At 35.9% G+C, this 12,247-nt stretch overlaps 1 protein-coding gene and 1 pseudogene across 1 annotated transcript; one reads left to right on the forward strand and one right to left on the reverse strand.

Moving 5' to 3' along the window:
- The first annotated feature begins 627 nt into the window (after nucleotides 1–627).
- Nucleotides 628–2,338, forward strand: LOC104244595 (cysteine--tRNA ligase 2, cytoplasmic-like; annotated as a pseudogene).
- Nucleotides 2,339–9,345: 7,007 nt separating this feature from the next.
- On the reverse strand, nucleotides 9,346–10,989 carry LOC104244594 (BURP domain protein USPL1-like). Its single transcript, XM_009800049.2, has 2 exons — nucleotides 10,714–10,989; nucleotides 9,346–10,596 (listed from the first exon to the last, which is right to left on the reverse strand). Exons 1-2 carry the CDS (start codon nucleotides 10,765–10,767, stop codon nucleotides 9,496–9,498), a joined length of 1,155 nt encoding a protein of 384 aa, XP_009798351.1. The 5' UTR covers nucleotides 10,768–10,989; the 3' UTR covers nucleotides 9,346–9,495.
- Nucleotides 10,990–12,247: the final 1,258 nt, after the last annotated feature.

Here is a 12,247-nt window from a genome sequence, read left to right on the forward strand (position 1 = left end):
AGAACTTGTGCTCGGATACCAGTTGTTGGGAATAAATCCCCTACCAAAATAATATTCACGGTAATAAAAGCGGAATTATAATGTAGCACCGAGATACGGTAATTAATAAGAATAAAAGAGTAACAATGACACCAAGATTTTTACGTGGAAAACCCTTCTGAATAAGGGAAAAACCACGACCCCGAGAGGAGCAATTGATATCACTATAGTAAGGAATTTACACTTTGTAGGCCCGAGTAAAATACTACAAAGACCACTACAATACTCAAAAGAAATAACTCTCTTTTGATATTTCAACTCACTACAATATCGCTCACACTCTCTATTTTCTTCGTAGACTATTTTCTTATATCCTGTCTGTGAAACCTAACTCTTTCTTTCTAGCTCTCAGATATATTTTCCTCTGAGATTGATGATGTTAAAAATGAGAGCCGAAACTCTCATTTTATAGGCAGAATACAGCCTACCTCATTTGATATTAGAGGTTCTGCAAACTGCTTAATTTGATAAAGAAATCGAACGCGGGGTGCTTAGCAACCATATTGGACAAAAGTTAACAAAGGAAGATAATTCTTCCATAATTCAAGGGCTGGACCCCACAATACTCTCAGCCAATTCAATCAACGAAACAATTTTGCACCTCCAGAAGGAGGTGCAACGAAACAGAAGGAGGTATTCAAATCGAAGCAACCTGGAAAAGTTAGAATGTACGTCTGTGGCGTTACGCCTTACACCTCCAGTCACATCGGCCACGCCCGCGCATATGTAGCCTTCGACGTTCTCTATAGGTATCTTAGATATTTAGGATACGATATCGTGTACGTGCGCAATTTCACTGATATAGATGATAAAATAATAAATGAGGCTAAAAAACTTGGAGAAAATTATGATCCAATTGCTCTGAGTAGTCAATTCAGCCAAGAGTTTCTAAAAGATATGGATGATCTCCAAGTCCTCCCACCGACTCATCAGCCGCGTGTTACTGAGCATATGGAGCAAATTAAGGATATGATTGCTAACATAATTTCTAATGGATATGGATACACAATTGATGGAGATGTTTATTTCTCTGTCGATAGTTTTCCAGAGTATGGTCGATTATTATCTGGTGGAAGAAAATTAGAAGACAATCGTGCTGGAGCACGAAAGGGTGAAGTTGATTTAAGAAAGCGAAATACTGCTGATTTTGCATTGTGGAAAGCTGCAAAGCCTGGTGAACCGCATTGGGATAGCCCCTGGGGTCCAGTAGACCGGGTTGGCATATAGAGTGCAGCGCAATGAGTGCGCACTATTTAACACATTCGTTTGATATACATGGTGGTGGAATGGACTTGAAATTTCCTCACCATGAAAAGAGATTGCTCAAAGTTGCGCGGCTTGCCCGGAGAGTAATGTTAGTTATTGGATGCATAATGGTTTTGTTAAGGACAGAGATGGTGAGAAGATGTCGAAATCATTAGGGAATTTCTTCACTATACGTGATGTTACTCGATTGTACCATCCTCTTGCATTGAGGTACTTCTTGTTGGGACTCACTACCGGTCTGATGTTAATTACTCAATATCACAGATTGAAATTGCTTCAGATTCTGTATTCTACATTTATCAGACCTTACATGATACTGAAGAGGCCTTATTATCATCAGTTTTCCAACAATTAAGAACTGATGAAACAATTAGGGACGTGGCGCGTGTTAGCCCTGAGGCGGAAAAATTCATCAAGAAGCTGCGTAATGAGTTGGAGACAAAACTTGCGGATGATTTACATACACCTAAAATTCTAAATGCTGCTCTTCAGGAAGCCCTTGGGCTTATGAATAATTATTTGAACATGCTGAAGAAAAGGCAAATGCAACAGCGCCAAGAACAGTTATTTTTGTCCCTAACTGAGCTCGAGAGAGAAGTGAAGGCGGTGTTGGATGTACTTGGATTGCTCGCTGTTCGTTCAACTTATGCTGAGGTTTTGCAACAGATTAAAGAGAGAGCATTGAAAAGAGCAGAGTTGACGGAGGAAGATATCTCGCGTGCAATAGAGGAAAGAGCTCTAGCAAGGAAAAACAAGGAGTTTGCACGAAGCGATCAGATTAGAAGTGATTTGGTGACCAAGGGGATTGCTTTAATGGATATAGGAAGAGAAACAGTTTGGAGGCCATGTGTAAGACCTGGTCCTGGACAATAATATTCCCCTCACTCTGCTAATAATTTTAATTTTATGTTTAGGATTTGTTGCTTCACCATTAGAATCTGCGTCTTAGGACTTCTTCTGTTTCTGTTGTTCTTGATTTGTCTTTAGGAATTCTGTTAGGATCTCCATTCTATTTTAGGAGTTTATCTTTCTAGATCAACTTGTATGGCTTCTTGATTCATCCCTGAAGTTGAGACTTTTGTTTCAACTTTAAAGCTGTTTTTGAGAAATTGCTACCAATTTCGAGACTGGCAAGCGTGCATTTGGCCCATGCTAATTGAATTGCTGAAGCATGTATTCTTTTCATGATATTGACTATTGAATCTCTCAAAGGACACCAAACTAATATCAAAATCTGTTTGAAACTTGTCTGTCATTATATGCATTGATTTAAGTACCGTCAAACCTCTATAACAGCCTCGTTTGTTCTGGATATTTTTGAATGTTATAGCAAATTGTTGTTATAGAAAACGTATGTTATAATAGAACATGAAGTTTGGTTCCGGAAAAACTTGGCTTTTATAGTGAAGTGTTGTTATATAAGGATGCTGTTATTGAGAGGACTGACTGTATATGAGTTAAAAGGATTTAATAGCACACCTCAGATAAACTTTCCACGCGATTCATAGAGCAAGGTATTTCATTAGTTCAACAGAGGTAAAAAGTTCCCTAAATTTTAGTTGCTGGATGCTTTCAAGTGATACTTATAACTTGACCACCATTAGGATGCATGATCATTTAGTGTCTATGTAACTGTTGGATGGCAATCTAGTTTCATGTAATGCCTGGTGCTCCCTACCTTAAGAAGTACCAGAGCGACCCCATGATTCGCCTCTCAATTCCTTAGGAAACAGCATCATTAGCTAGAGAAAATGGCTCGTCCAGCGGCAGATTGAGGAGAAGGGCTAGTCTCTTTCAGAATTCACTAATGGGATTTATGTCAGCACGCCAGAGATGCCATGAAGGTGAGTACGGCTTTAAATTTTGAAGCATCACTACTTCTTAAGTACATCTCCCAATATTTGGGCAATTTTCTTAATTTATAATAAAAGTATAGGATTCAGCACGGAGCCATCTAAATAACAACTAGGATTACAACTAGCTACTTTCCTCATATTCAATGTCATAAAGATGGTTAACTTTACATCTTTGTTACAGAATAGTCTTTCAGTTATAAACTATGAGGTCTGGTTTGTAGAAGTGTTCTCTAATGGCATCGCTCGCCGTTAAGCAACCAAAATATCAAGTTATCCACATACTTGAGATAGAATGTAAGCTTTACTGTTAGTTGGCATCAAATGCCATGGGAAACTACATGTGTTGGATATGTGAAAGCTGTCGAAACCATCAAATCACTTGTGGAACTTTCTAAGTTTATGATCCACATGCCACTGTTTATTTATCAGTTCTTCGAACATTTGGAAATAGATTAGTTAAAGAAAACTTATTACTTGCAGATCTCAATGCCTGTAGCATTCTTCTTTTAAATTTGATCTGTGATTTTTGTATGGCGCGTCGTGCACAACTAGGAGAGAGTGTGATGGTTTGCAAAATGCTCAGCATAGTAGTTTTTGAAGGTCTGCTAACATCACATAGCTTTTTAGCTAATTGTTGATGATTTACAAGCATCTATAACTGTAATTTCTGAGCCTTATTTTACTTTGACAAGATACATCAGATGTAATTTGTTGATTTGTGTTCTAAAGCTTAATTGTTTCTGGATCTGGATCTGGATCTGGATCTGAATATACAAGTAGTATAACCTGGACTTAGACACATAGCAATCCATGATTGTACATATTTTCTTCCACTGACCTACTATATTTGTGTGCCTGTTCAAAGTTGACCCTATGAAATTGAAAGATCATGTTGTAGCTTTACTAGGAACTCGACTTGAATTCGAACCAGAATACAGAGAAGCCATATTCGTGGTGGTTTTTTAACATCACGAGTCTTCAATTCATCGTTGTTTTCTTTCACTTATTTACAATATTTGTTGCAAGTGCCTTACTTCGGATCCAGATAGATTTTAGCATCTACAATATCTTCCTCTTCCATTTAGTAACTTGATCTTTTATTGTTTCTAATCTGCAATTTTTAGTGGCAAACTTTGCTGCAAAGTCTAAAGTTTTATGACAACCAATCAAGTCTGAGAATTTCATTTGCTGAAAATCTTATTCTTTTATTAATGTCCCGCTACTGGAAAGAAAGCTAGACAAAAGTTAACGGCAATCAGAGACAAGATACATGCAAATATTAGTGCAAATTCCTGCGCAGAAGCGTTTATAGGGCCGCAAATGCGAAAATGCCAGGCAGAAGGTATAAATTGTGTCCTTCGCGATTTTGAGCTATTTTCACCATTTCTAATTCGGCTTGGGAGCTTTTTGGACGATTTTGAAGAGGGATTTTAAGGGAACTTCATTGAGGTAAGGAATTTGGACCTAAAACTCGTTCCTATTCTATTATTTCACGGATTAGAGCTATAATTAATAGAATTTAAGGGCTAAAATTGGGGAAACTAGGACTTGGAAGCTTAGACCTTTGCTTGAGGATTTGAAGGACCATTTGAGGTCGGATTTCAGAACTTTTGATACGTATGAACTCGTGGGGAGATAAAGAATCTATTGATGTAAAAATTATCGAATTCCGAGACGTGGGCCCGGAGGTCGGGTTTTGGTAATTTCGGGATTTGTATTGTAAATTGATTATTTTCGCTTGGGCTTCGTTCCCTTAGCATGTTTTGACGTCCTCGTTCTGATTTTGGATAGATTCGACGCGAGTGAAGGCCGATTCGAGGGGCAAAGGCGTCGCGAGCTAGAGATTTAACCGGTTCAAGGTGAGTAATGATTGTAAATGATGTCCTGAGGGTATGAAACCCCGGATTTGCACATTGTAGTGCTATATTGAAGTGACGCACACGCTTGATGACGAGCGTGGGGTCGTGCACTATTGTGGATTGTGACTTAGTCCATCCCGAATGACTATTTTACCGCGTATTTGACTGAAATCTATTTGCTATCATCATGATTTGGGCTGAATGCCATATTTGGGCCTTGTGCCAACTATTTGAACCCTTCGGGGATTTTTACTGGTATTTTCTCACTATTTTGACTTTATGCTTGAACTCAATCATGTTATATTTCACTGTTTTCGTACTCAGCCATGTTTACTCTGTTTTAAACACTTACATGATCTTTTAAATGATATTTTTGGGCTGAGAATCATGTTTTACTATTGCCCGAGTGACTTGTGAGGATTTTTGATTGAGTAAGGCCGAGGGCCTATGTTGTGAGGAAACATTTGATACTGATTGTGAGGCCGAGGGCCTAAGATATGTATGCCACGAGGTGGCTTGATTGATATGAGGCCGAGGGCCTAGTGATGATGCAACGAGGTGGCTTGATATTGCGCTTGGATCGTAAGGGACCCTCCAGGAGTTTGTGCACCCCCAGTGAACACGAGTAACTATTGTGATGTGAGATTGATCCCAAGGGGCTGGTATTGTTCTATGTGATTGCCCGAGGGGCTGGTATTGTTCTGAGATGTTGCCCGAGGGGTGGATTTGTTGATATTGTGCCCGAGGGGCGAACCTTTATGTGTTTATTTTCATAATTTACTGTCAATTACCATGCTTAATTGTTGAAAAAGGCTTTTCATGAAGTAAATTTTGAGTTAAAGGATTTTACCTATCTTTCACTGGTTTACTGTTTTTAATGGTTTTACTGCTTCATTATAGCATGTTTTTGTGCCTTACGTGATTTCCTGCTTTCAGTCTTTATTTATGATTATTACTCACTGAGTTGGAGTACTCACTTTACTCCCCCTTGTGTGCAGATTCAGGCGTATCTGGTCCCGCTCCCGAGTGCTAATCATTTCCGGCTCAGGCGGATCCGAGGAGTCTTTAGGTAGCTGTTGGCGTTCGCAGCCCGGAGTTCTTCCTTATCTTAGTCTTTCATGTTCTTAGTTTTCTGGATTAAACTCTATAGTTATATTTGGAGTATTCCGTTTTTGCTAGATGCTCTTGACTAGTGACACCCCGGTATCGGGCTGTGTTGGGTTGTTTTCCGTGAATTATGCTAATATTTGTTAATTTTGGATTATCTTATTATGCTTTAGATTTATTTCTTATGGTTTAACTATTAATAATGGGATATGGGAAGTGTCGGCTGGCCTTGTATTCACGAGAGTCGCCATCACGATCGGGTCCGGGTTTAGGATCGTGACACTTACTTCGGATCCAGATAGATTTTAGCATCTACAATATCTTCCTGATCCAGATAGATTTTAGCATCTACAATATCTTCCTCTTCCATTTAGTAACTTGATCTTTTATTGTTTCTAATCTGCAATTTTTAGGGGCAAACTTTGCTGCAAAGTCTAAAATTTTATGACAACCAATCAAGTCTGAAAATTTCATTTGCTGAAAATCTTATTCTTTTATTAATGTCCCGTTACTGGAAAGAAAGCTAGACAAAAGTTAACGGCAATCAGAGACAAGATACATGCAAATATTAGTGCACATACAAGTAACAAGAGACATGGGTGGCTAAGGGGAAGGCTAGTAAAGCCTTTGCTAATATTTTTAACGGAAAAAGGCCTAAAATGCTCCTAAACTATCCGTTTTGGTACAATAATGTCCTCCATCCACCTATTGGGCCAAATATGCCTTCCGTTAATGTTTTTGGCTCACAAATGCCCTTTGAGTTAACGGAGGACACGTGTCATCCTCCTGTTGGCTCATTCTAAATATTTCTTAATTAATTAAAAAAACCCAGTATTCATACCCGAAAAATAATTTTCTAAAGCAATTTTTCTAAAACCTTTTTTTACTAAAAACTGAAGAAAAAAAAGGATTTTTTTTCCAGTTTTACAAAAAAATAGATTTTTTTACTAAAATAATGTTTTTATAAAAACAAAAATAAAATTTAAAAAGCAATTTTCTAAAGCAATATTTTTGTAAAAATTGGAAAAAAAAAGTAGATATTTTTTGCTAAAATAAAAAATAAATAAAAAAATCCAGTTTTTAGAAAAATATTTCTTTAAAAAACTGGAAAAAAAACATGTTTTTTTATGTGCATTGGTCCTATGTCAACCATTTATATACAAAGATTACAAGCTTCCACAACAACAGAAACGATCCTATAATGTTTGTTCTTTTGGTTCAATATTTTCACGTTATGGCTTCCAAAAAAAATCCAACTTTGCAAAAAACTGGACTTTTTTTTATTTTGATTTTAGCAAAAAACATCTACTTTTTTACATCTACTGATTATTTTAGTAAAAAAATCTAATTGTTTTGTAAAAACTGGAAAAAAAATTCCTTTTTTTCTTCAGTTTTTAGTGAAAAAAAAGCTTTAGAAAAATTGCTTTAGAAAATTATTTTTCGGGTATGAATAATGGGTCTTTTTAATTAATTAAGAAATATTTAGAATGACCCAACATGAGGATGACACGTGTCCCTCCGTTAACTCAAAGGGCATTTGTGAGCCAAAAACATTAACGAAAGGGCATATTTGGCCCAATAGGTGGATGAAGGGCATTATTGTACCAAAAAGGATAGTTCAGGGGCATTTTAGGCCCTTTTCCGTATTTTTAATTGTGGATTTTCCATCTTATTTTTGCTTAGACAATATTGAAGTTTATGCAAACTCCTTATAAAATTAAAAAAAAATATCTATTTTTTAACAATAGAAATATTTTATAACTTTGAATTAAACTACTCAAATCTTCATATTGGTAAATAATTTTTTTACAATAGGATTCATGGTAACACATTGTAAATACTTTGTTAACATCTTAGTAAATTGAATTTTCTTACCAATGTAAATATTGATACTCTGTATTATATTTTGTAAGATAACTAAATTGCAGACAAAAAGAAAGAAAAAAGAAACCACTATAAATATTAATATCAATATTATATTTTGTAAGATAACTACAATATAGAAAAGGAAAAAGAAAGCCCTTTACAAGAAATAAGGCACTACTGAAAGTTTTACAGTAGGCTACTGCCAAAATGGTGATAAAACAGCTCACATGCATCTATTGCTGTGATTTCTGAGCCTTAATTGACTTTGACGATATACATCAAAGAGAATATGTTAATTGTGTTAAAAAGGTTAATTGTTTGGTATGTCTAAAATCCCAATACAGTCTTCCTATGTCACACTGATGTAGCCAACACAATTGAAGAATTTCAGTGTTGAGCACTTCAGCTAGCTACTCGCTCACCTGGATCACTCAGGTGAGCGAGAACATTGTGAGAGTTGCGTGATACATGATGTTCTATGTGCAGAAAATGCTCTATTACAAGGCTAGTGAAAAACAGGTTAGCTAGAAGGAAACCAACAGTAACTTTACTATTTTTGCGAAGTACTGATGCAGCACATATTCAAATAACCTATGAGTTCGAGGTACACACTCACACATACACACATATACGAAAAGAGTGACATATTCGTGGTGTCTATAGGCCTTTATGTAACTCGTTCGATGTGAAGCCCTGGACCTGTATGAAGCATTTCCTCTTGGTATTAACTGGGACGTTGTAGCTTGAAACAACCTGTTCGTTTTTGTGAGTAGAAGACCAAGCTGATAATTTTTGTCCAGAGTGCTGCTGCTTTCAGTTTTCAATTCTCAGTTGGAGTGTAATCTTTAGCCTGAAATTTTGGTAACGTAATATATTATCCCTTGCAAAAAAGAGATAATTACTGAAAACTTTTTATTTTTTGTGGCTAATCATAGAAAAATAATAGTAGTAACTTCGAGGTGAAGAATCCTGTTAAATTTTTTCAAAAAACAAAAAACAAAAAAAATGTTAGAACTCTTTCTGCTCTTACTTGTCTTTTCAAAAATAACTTCTTTCTGCCGGTGTATTGGTAGAGAGACAACTCAAATGCTAGTATAGAAAGAGAAAGAATCGTGTTTTAAATTTGAATTGTTACATATATGCATATTGAATTGTTGATGTTCCTATAAAAGCCAAATTCTTTGAAAGAACTTGTATTAGTATTTGTCAAACTTTTCTCCGAGATCTTCTTGTCCTGCCTGTGACTAATGTACAGGTGTCCAACTTCTTTGCAAGAACTTGTATCGTTTCTGGATCTGAATCCCATTATATAAGTATATTTTTATGACAACAAACCAAGTCTGGTACTTCCATTGCTAGAAAATCGTACTGTTTTATTAAGAATCCAAAGGTACATCGGAAAAACAGGAAAAGATAGATACAAATATTAGTACGCATACAAGCAATAACAGATAAGGCACTAGAGAAGTAAAAGCTACAGCCAAAATGGTGTAGCTGCTCTTTCACAGCTCTTGTACAGTTGCAATTTTTGGAACCCAAACTAGATTATCGGATGGAAAAAAGTGACAGATAGGTGATGTTCCTGGTAATATACCGAGCACACGGAAAGATACATGAGATGGACTCCACTCTGAGGTATCCAAATGACAAACAGCAATTGCTTCCACTCTATCACCATTTTCACCACCTAATGAAACCCTGAACACCTTGCTCTTACTAGTTGTGTAATGACAGTAGAAAATCGCGTAAGCGTAAGGCATGGTATGACATGCCACCATCTTAGGAGCTGCAACTTCTTGTGGAGCATCCAAAATAGTATACTTTTGAAGCAGAGGAGTTGAATTTGAGAAATGAGTTGTCGATAGAACTTTGAATTGAGTATTTTCTCCCATAATTCCTTGTACAAAATCAAGCATTCCCTCTGAGGATGTAGCACAATACTTTGTCTCTCCCTTTATAGGTGGAACCTCGCATTCTTTTAATGTATCTTCCATAGCTTTAGCTTGTGGAGAATTTTGAGAGAACGAGAAACGTTGAAGAAGGTTTGGAATTTTTTTTAGTGAAAATGGAATTGAATCAGCTTCTTCTTTGGGCAAGAATTTAGGAGAAGAAGAAGAAAGATCCCTTCTTGGGAAGGAAACAGTCATTGATTTCCCTAACTTTAGATCATCCATAAGGAAGAAAACTCTTAGAGAAGGATCAATGTGATCCATGTGGGAAGATGAATGGATATGGACATTCTCTTTTTTGGCTTTCTGCTGATTATTTTCTCCTTGTTTATCATATATCCAAATATAATTATCAACCTTGTTTTGGAGATTCATATCATTTGATGATAAATGAACCTGGCCATTCTCTTTCTTGATCTTGCCATTTTGCTGCTGAATATTTTCACCTTGGTTATTGTATATCCAGAAATAAGTGTCATCCTTATTTTCAAGATCCTTGTTATTTGATAATGAATGAACTTGTGCATTTTCTTTAAATGTTTTGTGATAACCATTTTCTCCTTGGTTATCATAAATCCAGAAAAAGACATTAGTCTTTTGGACAACTTCATTGTTTCCTTCTGCCATTTTCCTAGCTTCAGTTCCATAAGTAACCTATATATAATGAGGTGAGCAGCCAAAATTTTATCAGAGTTTATATAAAAAGTATACAATTGAACAAACTTACTTGAAAATAATATTTGAGAATGAGAAGAATAGATTGAGATTTACCAACAGAATCAGGAGATTCAGGGAGAGAATACAAGCACCAAGCTTAAGATCCATTGTTTTTTCTTTTGTTGAGTTCTTCAGAAAGTTTCTTGAAGTAAATAATAGTAGAGATATAGACTGAACAAACAAGGATAAGAATGCAGAAATTATTGGACGATCATATCACAATTATTTAGTACAAGTTGGCATAGTAAAGTCTATTCGTATATGGAGTGATATGATGCTATTTTATATGACAGGTTATCAATTAACAGGAAGCTTCATAATGTTATTGTCAATTATTGAGAACGTCCAATTGGAAGATATCTTAAAATAATACATGAATCTAGCTATCACTAAATCTATTAGGAAGCAATTATTTTACTCTAACCATATCATGGCTCACGTTAGAGGGGTTTTAAGTGACTTAATTTTGAAAATAACATCAGGGACGGATTCACTTTGCGATCTACGGGTTCACGTGAACCCGATAACTTTTGTTCAAATAATATAAATGCATTCGAAAAATTCTCTAAATATCTATATATATTTTAGTGTGAACCTAGTTACAATTGAAAATTTACTCGAGGTCGTTGCAAAACCCACAAATATTAAATCTTTGATCCGTCTCGGAATAAGATGTACTGCTTTTTAAAGGTGTGAGGTACGTGGGGCATTTCCCTATCATGGGGTAAGGCATTAGCCCCAAAGCATTTTATTATTAAAATTTTCATAATATCCAAAACCAAAAGATTTACTTATAACTGATAAATTATTTAGGCGTGACAATATATGTGCATAATGATAAGTCATGAAATCTTACTCGTAGAATAACAAAATATTATTTCTAATCAAATACTACTATTTAAAAATAATTCTTTATTTAAAAACCCGCGTAGGGCATAGAGAGCAAAGTATCAAGGGGTAAAACGGGAATAAAACTTTCCACTAGCATGTGACTAGTCGTCATCAGCAAAAGGTGTTAGTTCCATGAGATTTTAATTCCTTAGGTCACTTCAGCAAATTTAGTGGTTGAACCATCAAAAAATGACTTTAATTTTGTCTTCAAAAGATTGCTTATATAAACTATTTCTCCTCTAGATTATCACGTGAATCATGGTTATGATAGATAGAAACTCAATAGATATGTGGAGGTTGAAGAAATTTTTGTTAAAATTACAAAAAAAAATTATTAAAATTAGTGCGTTCTGCCGAACTTGTGGTTAGAATTCTAGCTCCGCCATTGCTAATGATTTTACTCTAACGCAATATATTTGCAAGTGAAACCTACATAAAAGTCTCTAGTTAGGAGATTCGATAAGTAACACCAACACTACATGACAGTAAGAAAAGTTACATACTCAGTGTTTACACAAACCAATTGCATACATAATGTCACACCTCCTTTTTCCGCGCCCGGGGGGCGCAGGGGGAGTTTTTTCCAATTAAAGGACAATCGAAACGGGATTCGTTTAATTATTTCAGAGTCGCCACTTGGGAGATTTAGGGTGTCCCAAGTCACCAATTTTAATCCCGAATCGAGGAAAAGAATGAC

The sequence above is a fragment of the Nicotiana sylvestris genome, chromosome 1 (genome assembly GCF_000393655.2).
Source record: "Nicotiana sylvestris chromosome 1, ASM39365v2, whole genome shotgun sequence".
In the NCBI taxonomy this organism is placed as follows: Eukaryota; Viridiplantae; Streptophyta; class Magnoliopsida; order Solanales; family Solanaceae; genus Nicotiana; species Nicotiana sylvestris.

What these genes read in the sequence shown, in the direction of transcription:
- LOC104244594 (XM_009800049.2), bottom strand. Translation starts at nt 10,767, where the DNA reads ATGGATCTTAAGCTTGGTGCTTGTATTCTCTCCCTGAATCTCCTGATT. An exon ending in TGAATCTCCTGATTCTGTTG is followed by an intron (nt 10,597 to 10,713) that starts GTAAATCTCAAT and finishes CATTATATATAG; the next exon opens with GTTACTTATGGAACTGAAGC.